This window comes from Struthio camelus, chromosome 6, assembly GCF_040807025.1.
Source record: "Struthio camelus isolate bStrCam1 chromosome 6, bStrCam1.hap1, whole genome shotgun sequence".
Lineage (NCBI taxonomy): Eukaryota > Metazoa > Chordata > Aves > Struthioniformes > Struthionidae > Struthio > Struthio camelus.
This window is the reverse complement of record NC_090947.1, coordinates 14,010,916-14,028,577: the sequence shown is the minus strand read 5'-3', so window position 1 is coordinate 14,028,577 and position 17,662 is coordinate 14,010,916. Positions and strand designations below refer to the sequence as shown.

Sequence of the window (17,662 nt, the reverse complement as noted above, 5' to 3'; positions counted from 1 at the left end):
TAGAGACTCTAGTGTTCTCCTCAGTTCTCCAGCAAGGAAGATAAAGGATTTAACACAACAGTATTACTTGCCCTTATTTCTAATTTAAAACAAATAATTTTGGTCTCCTTTGTCTCCCGCCCGCCACAAGATACAGCCTCAGCCCCTCTAGCCTTTTAACTGACTCCTGCCTCCCAGGAAAAAGTTCAGGGTAACCAAAGGTTTCGGGGAAAGAGACTGAAGACTTTTCTTTCTTGGCATAAGTCTCTCTTCACCCATGGAAGGGCTCCTTGGCAATGGGAAATATCTGGACCATGACGCGTCTTTACTCCTTTGAAAATTAATCTAGGCATTCGCTTTCTATACAGAAGTCTAGCCATGCTGTTTTCATTCTACAGTTACCCCTTACCTCTAGCACTCCTCTGGTTCACTGAGCCGTAATTTATTCATATCTATATGCTTTAATCTTCATGCATCATTTTTAAGTAGGAACAGAACAATCATTTTCTAACTCTTGGGTATTCTACCGACGCAGAGATGCTGGGCACAAAGCACCCTCACAAGAGATGGCCAGCTGAATGAACCAATTCCAAAGCGTTCTTACTGTAAGAAATGTTAAGAACTGCCACGCAATTAGCTGTATTTCACCTAAACCATGCAGCAAGCTCCTCAGGTAAATCCAGTGATTTGCAGCTAAACAACATGCTCTCTAAATACTTATTTTCAAAATACAAAAATACCACAAACTTAAGCCATGAATACATGATCTGACACACTTTCACAATACCTTCTCACATGTTTGAATTCTCAGCTCATGCTGTGAATATTTGTGCACATGTGCATCGCACACGCACACACACACACATACACACACACTTATTCCTAAATCAATCCTCCTAGATAAAGGACGTAAAAAATAATTCCCAAAGAAAATTCAATAAAGAAAACCTCACTAGCATTTACATGTTTTTAATTTCAAATGCCATATAGGACTATTCAGCCATTATATTTTACTGTAGCTTCTAAATAAATTAAAGCCATTTATCACTTTAAAAAACCATTTTAAGAACCTTATTAACTTTATAGTCAAACGCAGACAGGTAATATTATCTGTTACGGCAACGTTTCATACTACCACAGCTGTGCTGCACTCTGCTCTGGATTTTCACTTAGGTCTGTATATCGTCTCAAAAAATACGCAAACTTTTATGCACTGCAGTTCAATAACTTTAATGTCTCCTAATTCTGGCGATTAGTTTACAACATATATTATTTCCACTGTTAAGTGTTTTATGTCCAGAATATCTGTACATGGATAAAAATGGAAGAAGTCCATTTGCTAAGAAGGACCGTTTCTAGCTAAAGAAATAGCAATGAGGACACAATGTGCTTTTCTATAGTAAATATACAAAAACATATTAGAAGATGAGGACTTCTCATCTTAGCAAACAGAGGAGAAAAGTGACTTACATAGCTTGTGGGAATTGTGATTCTCGTAGAAAAGGAACCATACCTGCATAATCTGTTCTTGCGTAATGTCCATCTTCAGATTTTGTAGTTGTTGTTGTGTTATCTGTGTTAAAAGAAATACGTTGAATTGCTTTGGGAGTCCCATACTTGATATGGAATATAGCCTAGTTGCTGCTGCCCAGGCAAACATAGCTTTGCTTCCATGCACACAGCATCTCTGCTGGCTGAAAGGCTCCCTTGGGCCCGACAGGTGAAAACAGCAAGATCAAGCTTTTTGGAATGAAACATGAAACCTCTTCCATTACGAAAACACCTTTTTCTAACAATATGTGATAACGGATCGCAGCTAGGGTAAGTACACCGCTATAAAGAAGGAGTTGTGATTTCTGCTCTATTTGAAGTAATTGGGGAGTTTTAATATGCACCCTGAAGTGAACTGTCAGGTAGGGCGGTTAACTTTAAAGAAATAGGAATAAACTAGAACATGTTTAATACACAGCTATAGTACAGCCTCGTAACTAGGCGTACTCAGGATTTATAGGTCAGAAGCTAAGGGCAAACAAGCTAGTACGAGTCTGAGCCTCAACAGACTCAGATTTTCTTCATTTTTATTTTAGAACAAAATAGAGTTTTTAAAGTCAACTTGAGCTACACCCATGATACAGTAGCCTATGAGCTGGGCACTGAGGAACATAGCATTCATGAGGAAATACAGCGAGTCTTGAGCCAATTACGTGCCAATCCACGTAATTCCCTTCTAGGAGGGCAGGGCATCTTTAGCATCACGGATCCAGCTGAGGCTGCATGGCAAATAAGCACCAGTACAACCCTGGGGAGCGATTCTTTGGCCTTCAAAGATTGCTTTGTGCTGCTCTGGTGGAGGGATGGACAAAAAAGATCCATCCTGGGTTACAAAATGTATCTTTAGGGGCTCTCGGGCCATTCTTCTGCAGCCCCTACATGGAGGGTGAGCCCGGGACAAAGCTTCAAGTAAGGTCCTATTGACAAAATGTAAGGAGCCTAATTCTGATTCCAGCTCAGGGCTGGATAGCACCCTGCCACTGTACGCAAGGTGTGGGAAGAGTTACAAACAGCGCTTTTCATACCTGGCGTGGTATCTCTGCTGTGGAGGGCTCTGCCCCCTCTCTCAGTCTGCATTCTACAATGTAAATTACAAGATCTAACGGAAATGTAAGAAGTGCCAAATAAGAAGCCAGCTCCAGTTCCTTTTTTCTGAACAAAAATTGAAAACATTCTTTGAAATGAGTTTTGTTATGAGCGTTACCTTGACATCGACCCAAAGACATGACTTCAATTTTCTCCTGTTTCTGGCATGATGCCTCTTTGATTTGACATGCATTATCATAAGATTTCCCATCGGAAGCACAAAGAGGATTGAAGTTGGTTTGAGAACAGTCGATGTTGCACACACACCTGGAAAGACAAAAAAGAAGGCCAATATGAGAACGTTTTTTCATGACATCATAAATAAATCTAAAAAATAAATGTGGTGTTGTTTCCTGTCTGTACAACGCAAATCAGAATGACTGGAAAATTCTGTCAAAAGGTCATTTGTATTTCTGGATGGAAATGAAATGCTGGGAGAGGGGGCAGACAGAAAAGCAAGCAAAAGGAAAGATAAAATGAGATTTATACATGGAAAACTAAATCATAGCATTATCAAACGTAGCTTTTTCTAAACCAAAGAACATCCAAGCAGATCTGTAGCTAATTCAAGCTCCTTTTTCCTGTCGAAATCAAAGAAGCCGCAAAATTTACCTCAGTTGAGGTGCTGCCCATCCTATGTAACACTGCATAAGTGTGGTTTTACATTGATTTATGATTTAATCCCGATAATAATTACGGTAGCTATAGGCACTCTGGACTTAATAAAAAGTCTGAAGCTGAAGCCACATCCCATGCTACTGGAATAACACCACCTGCCGAAACTGAGATTGACACTAATGATGCAGTCGTATTCTCTTCTGTGCCTAGAAGTGCTGTGATTATTCCCCTGCATCTGTACATGGGGCGGGGAGCACCGTACATTAAAACGGAGGAATGCTGTTTTCAGGGGTGACTTTGTGCACAAGCCTTTTCTGAAACACTTAAATAACCCAGCAACCTAAAAGCCTTACCCACTTGTCTCTGTGAAACTAGGTAAACAGGCCCGAGCTGAGCTCCGCGTTAGCTGCTACCTTTCCCTGAGCCAGCAACATTAAAGCTTGCTTGAGTTGCCTTGCTGCCATGTGCATTTTCTGTTTTCTTGTGCCCAGTCTCTCTGGCTCCAGCTTGCCTTAATCTCTTCATTTCCAGAGCTTTACTGTTGGCTCCTTTTCCAGCCCATGAAAGGCTGACAGGTCTTGCAAGCACCAGCGCTAAATCGCTCCGTGAGGACGGCACAGCTCCTGGGAAGATCAGTGCCTGCTCCCAGCCGCGGCGAGCTGTCAGCCGGGTGCTGAGACCGAGCGCAGACACGTGGGCAGCGACGGAGGGCGGCTGCAGCACCGCCGTCAGGGAAACCTAGCTCGCCAAGAGGAGCGCTCCACGCGTGGGCTCAGAGACAGCTGAGCACGGGCCAGCTCAGAGCGCCAGCCAGCTTTCTCCAGCGTGGGCTACCTTGCCACGCGGCACTTCTGCCTGCAGACCCGGGCCACAAGCTGCTCAGAGACACAGCCGCATTTCAGAAGGAAACAGAGCGCTCAGGAAAGCCCTTTTGTGAAACACAGGCGAAAGGAGTAACTTATCCACACAAGGATGCAAGTGACAGACTGGAAGGGCGTTGATAACCAAACCTTAGGCCCGGGATTCAGGAAGAGACCAGGCCAAGCAAGGAGAACCGGGACTATGTCCATATGAGCAGATAGCAAACCCCAACAGGAGCGCATCGTCAGACAGAGAGCAGTTTGTTCAGAGCACCTCATTCAAACACCATATGCATCTCAGGGTGTTTGCTGTCAGACCGGCCCCAGACCAGAGCTAACGCCTCTAGCGGCGGCAGTGCACGAGATGCGTTTCCAGAGTCACAAGAGATCCAGCTACTGAGCTCCCAGGCTGCTCGCTGGTGTGAACCAAAAGCACGTGAGCGTGACTGGGGATCCGCATCAGAAGCGTACTCCTGGTCTGAACTGACACACTAACGTGGACGCATCTTGAGCCAGGCAAGCCTCACCGCTGCTCAGAGGACAGACAGGCTTAATTACTTCCACCAACACCAGGCGGCAGCTTTCTTCCCCTAGGTTTCTCTTATTTCGTTTTCATGTCAGACACCCTTGGGCAACAGCAAAGAAAAGGCTTGCGCTAATCTTCAGCCCTCCAGCCATCCCGTGTAACAGACAGCTCAGCCTCAGCAACGCTCGCATTAACACCAGTGCGATTCTGTGCGGGGACAATGCCAGAGGTCTAACCTGGCAGCTGCCGCAGCTCTTCTGAGCATGTAATTGTGCACATGCTGTCATCTAAACTCTTCCTGGCTCGTTCTGACATTTAAGGCAAAGCAAGGCTACTGATTCTCTATCTCCAGCCCACTGGTTGTGCCTGAATCTCACAGTGCCTACTCCACAGCTCGCGCTTTTGAAAGTTAAGTAATGAAAATGCCAGGCTGCTAGCTTCCCTGCTTGATTTAAGAAAGTGTTTAAAAGTCAGTTCACCTCCCTTTCACATCAGACATTTGGACACCTTTGACCACTGGAAGTGTAGAGGGATATATGCAATAGAAAAGCTTCGGGGAAAAGGGCTTGGAAAGACAGGAAGCACAGGAAGTTAGACAGCATGGCTCAGCTTTCTCCATCATTCCCTTTGGCCTCTGACTTCAGCAAATGTGCCCAGTGTAATGACAATACATGGAAATAATACTTATTTTCTTTTAGACTTACATTCCATTGGGTAAATCTATCTTCCCCAATTATTCACAAAATATAGAAACTTCAGCTCCAAATGAGGCCAAAGGTGAAAAATTTATGGTTATAAACTAAATTAAATGATTTTATAACTAGTAGGAAAAAAGAGTCTCGCTCCCTACGTTGTGGTTATAAACTAAATTAAATAATTTTATAACCAGTAGAAAAAAGAGCCTGGCTCCCTATGTAACAATTTCCACCACACTGATGAACATATACAATACAAGAAAAAAATTCATTCCATTTCCTAAGAACTTTCTTATCAGTGCGTAAGAATGTTCTGCTCCACCGAAATACTAACCTTTGTCATTTCTTTCCTTAGCCATTTCTACCTTCCTACCTTAATCAATTCTAACTTGTTTTAGCAGGAAACATTTAATGTGCAAGTAATCCGATTTTTTTCCAAGCAGCTCTACCATTTGCATTTCAGATGGGACACAATCAGCCATATGCTCCTTTCTGTAATAAAACAGCTCAGAAACAGCTTCAATTCTCAACATTTTCCTACAGAAAATGAGTGTAGGTTAATATATATTATATCTCAAGTCAAGAGAAAATCAAGTCAATGAGAAAATTAAACCAAAAGGGTACTCTTAGGGGAAGTCTAAACAACTCTGGAAGCAGTTTAAAAAATGCCTAGAGAACCTAGGAACCTATGTTCTAACTGACTAATGTCAGTTAGATCCTGTTTTAAGGGACATATTTGTAAAGGTGTTTAAATGCTTAAAGATTCAAGTAAACACTTTGTGGGAGACTTCTGAAATTCTCAGAGACCTATCTCCTACTGATTTCAAAGACCATTTCGGAGCCTGTAAGGCATTTATTTGCCCCCTTCGATAGCTTAAAAAAAAAGTCCCTAAATGACTTTTCTAACCTCACACAGCAAAAGAGAAAAGAACAAAGCTTTTCTAAACCTCATGCTAAAATCTTCGTTGTGAGACCAGTCTTTCTTTCCAGGCAGGAACTCTGCAGCTGCACAGTACCTGGAGAGGATGCACCATAGGAGTACAGGGAATCACACACTACTTGGACTAATGTCAGATTGCTCACATGTAAGAGAGTGTAGAAAGGGACAATCTACAATATTACACATTAGAGTCTTACAGGATCTCCAGCACAAAGCCTGATTTTCAGGGCTGACTAGATGGGTGGTGAGAAGGTGCTACAGGATTTCCTTGCTGCAAAGGATCAGCACGTCTTCCCACCTCAGAGGACATGGCGTCTAGCTTGCATCTGCAGTTTCTTACTGTTTGTGCACTTATGTACTTAAATCCTACTTTAAGGCTGCACAGTTAAATCAACATTAAATATATGTCAGGAAATGCTAAAGGTAAGATTTAGTCAGGAAGATTAACATATCTGGGTTGCTGACTGTTAAATTTATAGTGTTCATCTTATCAGAGAAAACGACAGCATAGTCAAACTGACATTTCTTCCAAGCAGAGGAACAAGAAGGGTGCCACTGCACCGCGCCCCAGAGTCGAGAACAACAACTTCCAGAAAAAAGCTGGGGCATTTACTCCAAACGTGCCTGGCTAGGCACACATCATCCTTGAGCAGGATCCACAGTATCCTGTTATTAGGTTACATACTAAATACAAAAAATGCACGGCAGTTAAAAATGAAAGCTCTTATAGCCATAGGTAAAGATACTTTCACTTCTTAAAGCATTATAAAATGCTAAAATTGGACAGTCGCCCATTAAAGAAACAGAATCAAACTGTGAAGTCCTTGCTCGGGTTCCAGCGCGTACGTTGTGTGAGGCTGAACTTGGGGAAGTCCAGGTGAGATCCTGCTCAAGACTTCAGACACTGTAAGAAACAAGAGTTGCCCACCCTGGTATGGGCCTAGGCCCCGACCTTTGGGTCCAGAAGTCCTGTCCTGCTCCTATTTACCACCCACCGTAAACGCTTCCCCCCCTCACGCACTTTTTTTGCAACACTTGTTAATTTTCAAGCTCTGGTCTGGCCAATTTTTGGTTCTTTCACCAATACGAAAATCAGATGGGGCTGCTCACGTTCAGCTGTTGGCTGTGGGAGCCCGCAGGCCGACCCTCGCGGCGGCGAGCGGGAGGCGCGCGCACGGCCGGCGCGGAGCTGGCCGAACGGCCGGGCCTCTCCTTGCGGGCCACACCAACAGAGCGCTGGCCTGTTGCCTGAGGCACTTCAGCACGTCTCTAATTTTAAGTAATTTGATCATTTGCCCATTTTATCATCCTGGCTATGACTTCCAATTATAGTTATATCAATAAATCTATTCGTTTCTGTATTCTTAAGTATAGCACTGAAGAAAGCTTGGCAGCATAAAAGCTGACTGCGCTTTCCTCAGGCTCAAGAAGCTGTGAGAAGGTCAGTGAGGTCTCCTAGGGGTCACAGGATGCAACTGTACCCAAGAGCATATACCCAATACATGTGCAAGGTTTCAGTATGCCTTCTGCAGTAAGAAAAACAGCTTTAAAAGCATCTGTGAGAGAGGAGCGCTTCCAAGATGTCAACCGATATCCTGCAGCTCCCCTGAGAAAGGAAGAAATACTGAATGCTGTCCCACAGGCCCTTCGCATCTTTCAAGTAATGGGCTCATATGTTAATTGATTAAAATTTGGGCTGACACTGTAAACAATCATTAAACAAGGCTCACTTTCTTATGCCTATTCTTCCAGGTCATTATGATAGTCTCTGATGAACTCTACTTCTATTACATGCTTTATTTTAGTCCATTTCATATGACTAAAACCGTGGAGTAGCTGAACACTCAGCAATTCATTTAGTTATTCTGGTGATCACAAAAGTGAAAAAACAAAGCAAACTAAAAAGACTGTCCAACCAGCAACCTGGTCACCTCCTTAGTGCATTCTGAACTGCTTTAGGCACATCCTGCGACACAGCTTTGTCACATTGCTAAACCACCCAATGAGAGCATCAAGTCAATGCAGACCTGAATGCTATCTGTAGACACAGACATATTAGCTAACATGGTGGAGAAACCCACTAGGCTGCCTATGCAAGGGCAGACAGCAGTGAACTACTATTACTACTAGCCTGTGGTAGATAACATGCTGACAGGCACCTCCCTTTGCAGCTGCACCACACAACTTACTCCTAGGGTGCAAGCCATACACTTCCATCTCTGAGCTCCTTTCAAGGCAACACCTGTAATAAACGCATTAAGCAACACAGGAGAACTCAAACTACACGTGCATTTTGGGAATGGCTGTCAGACTTATTTCACCTGTGTAACATGCTTCTCGTCTTCCCAGGGAGATGAGAGACTAGCGTAGAACTAGACCAGCGCAGACAAGTTAATTCCTGTCCCGCTCTTGACTGTGAGCAGAGCTGCCCAGACCTCAGTGAGGTCTGGACCCCAGCAGCGATGGCAATGCGCTGCACTGGGCTGCCCAGCCACGGCAGAGCAGCCACTTGGCTTTCTGTTGAATCAGCCTCTGCAAAAATTAATGGGGTCAGTAAACTAGCTGTGCGTTAGTGCACTGGTGATTGCATTGGCTCCTAACTCCCGGCTCTTCTGCAAATAAGATGTGGTATTATCTTCTGAACAGAAGAGTGACTTTTCCTGAAGAGAGAATGACATTGAAAAGAGGGTAAAAGACTATGAAGGACTGTCCCTGGAGGGAAGAACAACATTTTAAGGAGATGTATCAAGAAAAAGAGAGAATAGTTCTTCGCCCCAAAAGTGCAGAAGAATGCTATAGTTGTATTTCCTTAATTCATGAATACAGGATAATCCTCAGTGACACAGAGATGATAAAAAGAACCCCACTCCTTGCTATATCTCTACTCCTAAGCCAACTAGTCAGTCTTTGTTTTCAGCAATATATTACTGAAATATAATTTTGAAAAACTACTAAGCAGTATGTCTACATGTAGCATGAGGAAGGCTTCACACGGGAAGGAAGTAAGACAAGACAATGCTTCTAAAAGAGTGGTTTTACTAGGAACAGATGCAGAAACATTTCTGTCAGAATGAGAGGGCAATGGGAGTTCTTCCCTAGTCAACATATTTTAATTAGCCCGCTGTAGTTTGGAAACCTGAGAGCGTTGTTAGTACTACCTCTGTTTATTAAAGATTCACATTCCGACTTTGCTGCCATGGGTCATTTGCTTTTTGGAACCAGAGCAACAGGAAATTCTGTCTCAGATATCTGCAAAAAGTCCTTAATGAAATGACTAATGTCTTCAGCCAAGTGTCTAGTTGATTACAGGGTCCAAACAGCAGAACGGCAATAAATCTGCCACAAAGAGAATTGTCAGTCAAGAATAAAGGCATAAAACCAAACAGACAGGGATGTAGGAGCTAAAAATGTGAAAATGTAAATGTAGTGTTATTTTTACTAGTCATAGCTCTGATATTTGAGTGCATATGCTAATTTGGTCAGCTGTGAGATCCCACCACGTCTCAGTGAACGCTATTTTGCAGCGAAAGTGATGTTCCATTTTGCAATCATTTTAAACGTCATGTATTTTCTCCAGGCAAAAGAAAGAAAAAGGCGACGAAAAAACAACATTTTGCTGTATAAAAGACCCCAAAGCCTTTCCTTTTCAGTAAAACAGAGTAGAAATAAAACCACAGTTGTTGCATATTTAGAATATTTCTACCAGAGAGATTTCTTACTTTTACCTCTGTTCTGACTAGGAAACAGTAATCAGAAACTCGGATTTCTGTTTGGGTGTCAATACTGTCATCTCCAAGTGCCCTCCCCTCCAAACGGGACATTAAACGACCATTGAAAGCTAAGCTGGCAGTATACGACTGCATAAAGAGACTAGCAATCAGTCCCGAATGCCTTGTCTATCACGGGGATTCCTGCAAGGTTTTTCCTTTTGGTACATGGGGCATCATTGTTGACATTACCAGCAGGCAAGTTGAAATGAAGCCAGAGCTAATATTATGTCTCAGCATTTGAACATGCATTGTACGGTGGTTCAGCTGGGTGTCTGGAGGCAGGTAGGAGAGCTCATTTACCCAAGCAGCTTTGGGTATGTTCAGTGTGTCTCAGCATGATACCATGAAGAGATGCTTGACCTAGCACTGAGCAGAGATTAGCAAGGCTAAGTAGGCTGGACAGATCACTAGGCTAACATGGATGTGCTGCCTCTGGTAGCTCAGCTAGCCCAGTCAAACTTGTCTCCGTGTGGCATTGCACCAGGCCTTGTTCAAACACGCTAGCTGCTACCCGCCCTTATTGCAGAGTGGTGGCACGTTACCTTTGCTACCAACCTCAGCACCGTTTTTCTTACACACAATTTTTCTTATATTTTCTATGAATCATACCAAAGACTTGCCAGTGCTTGCCAGGAGATTGCAATCCTATCACCTCATTCTTAAGAACATCGTTAAAAGACTTAAAGAATAGAGATGCTGTGTGCTTTCTTCAAAAGAAATTTTGCTTGATTTTTGAGGCTGATGCAAAACTTTAGCTGCAGTGCAGAACAATAAACAATACATATTTTATAATGGCAGCACAAAAATAGCACGCGATATTTCTTTCCTGGGTCTGCAAGTGCTTCTCTTTTGCTTTAAGATCACAAGAGAAGACAAAACGTGGCTTATTTTGAGTGCCTTCCATTATGTTATTTATTTATTTATTTATTTTTCCTTTTTGTCCTCTGCAGCTCAGCTTCCGCACTAAGGGCTCTAGCACGTCTACTTTTCACAGAGGCTTCTCTGGGATATTTCACCTATTTCTACTGTTCAAATGTTTATCTTCATCCTGAGTAAAAGGAGAAAGCTTGATTCCCTCAGGGGGAAGCAATGTTTCTGCATGGCATTTCAATAGCATCCTGTTATTCAAACAATTAGAAATCACAGAGACCATGCAAGAAATTATCAGCATACTGCACAGAGATTTTTATTATTATGTAGTGCATAATGAAAATGATTTGAAGGACCCCAAAGCGTCATAACAGAAAGAAGCGCTGAATAATCAGGTGATTTTTTTTTGACTGCAAGAGCCCAAAATGCTGTTTTCCGGACATATGTCAAGCTAAAATGCGCTAAAGTGGTGAATATATTTATTGCTGCCCTTCCTTGCATACCAAACGCAACATAATATGTGAGTATAGCTGCAGCCAGGAGCTAGGGTAATAACTGTACTGCCATGCTGCTGCTATTTGATAGCAGGGAGTGACTGGCAACGCTTCAAAAACGTATGGATTTTTCAGCGCACGTTAGTTATGACAGCTCACGAAGGCTATTTCGTGGACTACTTCGGAGGCACCTGACTTCCCTGGAGCGAGGAGAGCCACCCGGAGGTGGGCTCCTCCATGGGGCTGGGCCAGGCTGCTTCTGGTGAGCAGCTGCTCCCTCCCATATTCCACCGTTTTCGACGGCTTCAGCCTGGTGAGTACAGCTAGTGAGGGCAGCTGCTTTCACCTGCTCTGCAAGACACTGGGAGTTGATCCCTAATTCTCCTTTCATTCTCTTCATAACTTTTTTTCCTAAGTTTTCCACAAAAAAGCATGACAAATTTCACCTTTGCTTCCCTCTTCCAGTGCAAAGCACCAATTATAGTATGACCTTCATCTGGCTTCCGGATGTCTCTGGTGCCCTCAGCAGTATCTTAGATTGTATGCTAACATCTTTAGGGCAAAATAAATGTCTCATTTTATATTTTTCTTAAATATCAGCCCTCTTTAAAAGGAATTGACTAAGTTGTGTAAGATAGCCTTTGCTAGCCCGGGTGCTTTATGCCCTGACAGAGAAACTAGAGAACTACCAGGCTGATGATTGGGTTTGAAAAGCAATGCAAAAATCCTAATTGCGTGACTAGAAGAAGAACATTCGAATTCTGTTCACATGCCAATTCAAGCGTCTGCAGGTATCTAATGTGTGAAGTTTATATAAAGCACACAGAATAAAATAAATGCATTTTTATGGTTTGCCTACACTCTGCCCCTCACACCTCTGCAGTCTGCGCTAAAGCAAAGCTTCGCTGAGCGTTTCTCTCCCTCTGTAAACGTTGGAGGCTGCCCTTCACCAACGTTTTATCGCGGTGCCCCTCAGCCTGCTGACGCTGCTCGCTCCAGTTTTGCAAAGCGCCCGAATAACGAGAGCTGCTCCAAGGCGGCACCGCAGAGCCGGCGGCCGGCGGGGGAGCCCGCTCGAGGGGCCGCGGCACGGTGCTGCGCTGCCAGGCGGCCGGCGCCGCCTGCTCGCAAAGAGCCGTGGCACCAGCTGCGCTGGGACCGAGAGCAAAGTTTGGATTTGTGCTTCCACATAACAGCTCAGTGAACCAAAGTTTCTGCTGGAAATGGACAGCAGGCTCTGATTTACCAGGGAGGCTAGAGGGATCGCGGCCTCCTGCTGGGAGAGGGCAGGCGCGAGCCGAGCCGCCCTGCTGCGCCAGCCCTCGCGCCCCGGGCGGTCGCTGCGTCCACCGCCGGTGGGGCAGCCAAGGCTTAGCAGCCACCTTTCCTCAAGCAGTGAGGAGAAAACCCTGGTAGTCATTCCTCCTTGTAAAGACTTCCTTCACGTGCGGGCAAAATCAGAGTAACTCCCACCACGAACGGACCGGGCAGGACCGTCCACACTGCTGCCTATGCCAGGCTCCCCTGCTCTGCGGTCCAACTTAAACTACAGCACAAACTCCAGTCTCGCTCCTGAATGAAACTTCAGGAGATACTCCAGGCCAGCTGTCAGCCTTTGCACTGCCTGCACAGATGGAAATAACGCAAGACAACTTCATGTCACGCTGTACAGCGGCTGAAACAAGATTTTGGTGCGGCCCACAGGCATTAGACGGGGACATACGTAACCCTGAGCACATCGCTTCACATGAGCACGAAGGAGACAGCAATAGCAACCCTCTTTCTCTAAAGGGCTTTCAGGTTCGTAGGTGAGAAGTGCTGCACAAAAGCTAAGCACTGCTACTGGATGGGGACATCCCTTGCTGTCACCCAGTGAGCACAGTGGCTGGCTGCCTTTGGGAGTAAGAACCAATGGAAAATACTAAAGGCTGGAAAAAGAGAGACAAAGGAATGAATGCAATGTGCCGTCTCAAGGACAAGTCCTTCCCAGCAAACTAACACAGTGAAAAGTAACCTTCTTCAGATCTGAGAAACAGATCAGTAGAAACCCATTTGCACCTCCTGAAAGGGATGCGACACGGGTATCGTCTCCTGACCGTGACAGGCCACCTAAGGAGCACCCGCTTCCTTCAGTATGAGAGAGTCGAGCTGCTAAACGGGAAGGCTGAAAGACAGCAATTAAATCTTCACGTCTGGGCCCATCCCACACAGGTTTTTAGCTGTGATTTGCTTTCTGCAGAAACGCCTGCCTCCTGCAAGCACCTCTGGGAAGGGGACGGGGCACTGAAACGGCCTCCCTGAAGGCTGGCGGGCAGGAGATGGACGTGCTCAGGAAGGGACATCTGCTACCCCACTGCTGCAGTGGGTTGTGGAGAGTAGAGGTCAGCCATACTCTTTTGTTCGTATTGAGTTTTTGTCAGGCTCATATTTAATGCATGGGATGTATTTTTAATGGCTCAGATGTGTAAGCAAATTGTGGCCTTGATGTTCCAACATGGGTGTGTGAAGGAGCCTCTGACCTTCTCTGATGGATGTAGTTTTAATTTAACAGTTAACATAAAGTAGGATGGAAGAGATGAAGCACTCTATTAAGACATCTGATAATAAATTGGAAGTGCTTTCCTAGTGCTTTACATCATAGTTATTCTCTCTGCTGATCTATTTAGCCAACACATGTAATTCTGAACTACAAAGTTGTATTCCTGCTTTCGTAAACATGCTTACATAAAACTCAATAACAACCCAGTCTATTTATTGCTAAAACGCTAGTAGGAAATTGGAAAAGGTATAAATACGATTCATCGCTGGTGATCTCCTGCCCCCTGAAGGCACTGTAAGGCTCCAAATCTTGCTCAGTTCACAGCATCATAAAACTGAGGCAATAAATGTCACTCCTTTCTTGATTGCATATTAGACCAATCGGCTTTTTATTGCGACTAAATAGGCTGTCATGAAGGCACCAGTCAGTTTACTGCTAGGATATGACTTTGCCTAAATGCGGGGCTGGGGTGTGGGGGAAGCTTCCTTTCAAATAACAAAAAAAAAAAAAAAAAGAAAAGAAAACAGGAAAAAAAGTGCAAAAATGCATTACTGTCCATGGTCTCTGCACTTGCTCTTTCATGCTGTAATGCCCTGATGTACACAGACGATTATGTGTCAATGCACATTAATATTTGATGTTCATTATCATATTATCCCTTATGTGCACTTTCACAATCTCGTGAGACCAGGTTCTCCCAGACACGGACTTACATAACAAAGTGGTGGCTTCAACTTTGAGCATCCATGCACAGCTCTACCCTTACAAGGCCAAAAGGGATCCTTTTGTGCACGTTACACAAAAAGGCAAGAGCCAGGCGCAATCCTTTCAACACCCTGTATTACATCAACTGTACAAAACAGACTGCCAAAACCATTCCTTCAAATGCAAATAAAGGTGTGCATTCAGAACGCTCTCACATTTTGCTACCTAGAACTGAAAAATGCAGTCACAGCTTGTGACAGAGGAGTAAAAAAAAAAATCCAGGTTCATTAGCTCTCCTGTTAAGCAGGGCACATAAAATGGATGCTCTTTGCCATGTTGTCATGTAGGCTACCAACTGATCTATGCATGGAAAATTACTCCAAGTACAGAGGGACACTGTTGTTTTCTCACACAATGCCCAGTCACATATACACCTCCTTTTAAAAAGCACAGATCAGCTGCCATTTTAATGCAGCCCACCTCCGAAAACTCCATGCCAGCAGGACTGCTGCCCCAGACCCTCTCCAGCTGCTCCCGAGTACGTTTCATTCAGCTGGTCCATGCTAGGTGTGCAGCTCAGCCTTTAATCCAGGCCGAGTGAAGGCACATAGGAAGGACATCCCTGCTGGCTACTGCATAGGCCTCCCCAGCGCTCCCGGCTCTCTGCACCCAGGGAGCAGCCGCTGCGCCTCCCTGCTCCCGTTCCCCCTCGCAGCCCCCTGCCCCTTCACACTCTCCTCCCCTTCCGCCTCCATTTTCTCTTCCTTTCTTGTCTGTTGCATTCATGTGCCACCCATTTTGCCTTGCTCCTTCCTCGAAAATTGTTCGACCCGCCACATTTTATCTCTGTTCTGCAGTAGCTCTGGCAAAGAACGGCTCTGGCAGATGTTGCCGGTGTGGTTAAGGAAGCCACCAGCCCCAGCTGTTTGTCCACAGGCATTAGCCAAAGGTGACCGCCCCCAAGGTGGAGATGCTAGGAAGAAGCATGTGAACGTGTCTGGGCTACTGTGGTAAAAAGTAAAACAGAAGAGCTTGAAATCAGCTTTAAGTCTTCTTCTGCCTTCCACAGTCCTCCATCCTTTCCCACTCCACCCCTTCAGCCTTCTCTGCCAGAACACCCATCCCTCTGCTGCCTCCGTGTCTCCTGTCCACGCTCCATATGCCGAGTGCGGGGATGCCCACATCCTCACCATGTAAACCTAACAAGAATATCTGGCCATTTTGACAATCTGGCCACCTGTCAAATCACTGCAGCGTTTTTATTTATTTATTTAAGTCTAAGACAAACAATTGTAAAGACAAATGACAGCTATTCATATCTCATAAGCTTTTTCCCCTTGAATTTCAGAAGAATTTGTGTTTTGCTACTACAGGAGAATAGCACCATGATAAGACAAGAAAGCCAGAAAAAAAATCTCATCGGCTATTTTTGGCTTTTCACAAATCAATATTTCCTCTGTAGCAATTCAAGCAGTCAGTAAGCCAAATTCTGTTTTTATCATCACAATTTCCAAGTTATTCCTTTGCACTCTGTGAATTACTCTGCATTTAGATGCTGTTAGAGTCTATTCTTCCTACTGCTAGCTTACGGGTCCACCGGCTACTGTGAAGCTACTCCATACTTATGGTATCGGGAAAGAATTTTTGTTTCACTGAAGCCAGTGGAATAACTGTCATTAACTTCCATAAGCTGGAAATTTACCTTCTGAAACTGAAAGCCAAGTTTGGACCAGCATCTGTAAGGAGGAGCACAAGGAAAAAATATATACGCTTTATAGGCAGGATTATATCCCCTGGACACATGGTGGATCTTAGTGTAATTGTACAAGTTAATTTTTTTTTTTTTAACAACACCAACATCAGAGATTCTAGCTTTTGGATAAGAGATGTATTTATCACATAAAGTCCCTAAAGCATCTACTTGGGTGAATAATACAGATGGAATACAATGTGGTTTTGGATTTATCTAAGAACATTTAAAGCCATGATATATAGTCTACATGCCAGACTTTCTCGATGTATAGAGAAAATACAGTCAGTTTCTTTGGGGAAGGCTGAGTTATTTACCAGAGCATTCTGAAGTATACTGGTAATAAAGCACTAAGAAGTACAAGTAACTCTAGACAGTCTTGGCTTATGTTAAAAGCATTTTTTTTTTGAGGATGTTATTAAGAAAATAAATCCTGAGAATCTGGAAAGGCAGGAGTTTGTCAAATGAACACAAGCCTCTAAAGGACTGCACTAACTCAATGGATGGAAAGGCCAAAAAAGGAAAGGAAAGGTCTCCAAAGCACCAACCTAAGGGAGTAAGGAATGAAAGTCTCACTTCAAAATCAAACAGGATATTTTGGCAAAAAGAGGATGGAGGATGCAAAGATGGTGAGATTTTTCTTTTTGAATTTACCTGAGTGGGTAAAGGGTTGTTTTTAAGTAAAACTAAATCAAATTTATATAGAGTAACACAATTTCACTAGATGTGAAGACAAGCCATCATTTTTAAAGTTTTTACGTTCTAAATTTAAACCGCCTGCTCAAAGATACCTAAATACCTCAGTAGCTTGCCAGCAAGAAACCTGACAGGAGCTGTGAACTTCATGCAGTGGTCAGCTGGGGATCTTATTTTCTGGCACTTGCATGCTGTCTAGAGAGCCCTTGCTAACAGGCACCGAGCTTTCCCCTACACTTCAACTGCTGCAACTTTGCTCGTGCTTGCGACACGAACGCCGATTCCAGCTACGGCGCCGCTGAAACAGCCGCACTGTCACGGCTCGTTCCCCCACGGCCACCGAGACTCCAGAGAAACTGTCCTTTTGTGTTGTGCCCCTTTCCCCGCTTTTGTGCCAGTTCACGTGGGATGTCTCTCCGCAGCCCCAACGCAGGAGCAGACCTATGGCCAGGCTCACTCGCCCCTCCAGCTCTCGTATCCCAGACTCCTCCTCCTCCTCCTCCTCCTCCTCCTCCTCCTCCTCCTCTTCCGAGCAGTTCTGGCCATCCTGCCTTCTGCGAAAGCCAGTGGCTTGCAGGCCCTG

At 44.4% G+C, this 17,662-nt stretch overlaps 1 protein-coding gene across 2 annotated transcripts in view; it reads right to left on the bottom strand.

Annotated features, from left to right (window-relative positions):
* Positions 1-17,662, bottom strand: part of TMEFF2 (transmembrane protein with EGF like and two follistatin like domains 2) — a 141,664-nt gene that overhangs the window by 35,845 nt on the left and 88,157 nt on the right. For both annotated transcript variants that reach the window (XM_068948285.1, XM_068948284.1), the window contains exons 6-7: positions 2,735-2,883; positions 1,493-1,552 (exon numbers count right to left, since the gene is read on the bottom strand). In XM_068948285.1, coding sequence (XP_068804386.1) covers positions 1,493-1,552; positions 2,735-2,883 — 209 coding nt within the window. The remainder of the gene's footprint in view (positions 1-1,492; positions 1,553-2,734; positions 2,884-17,662) is intronic.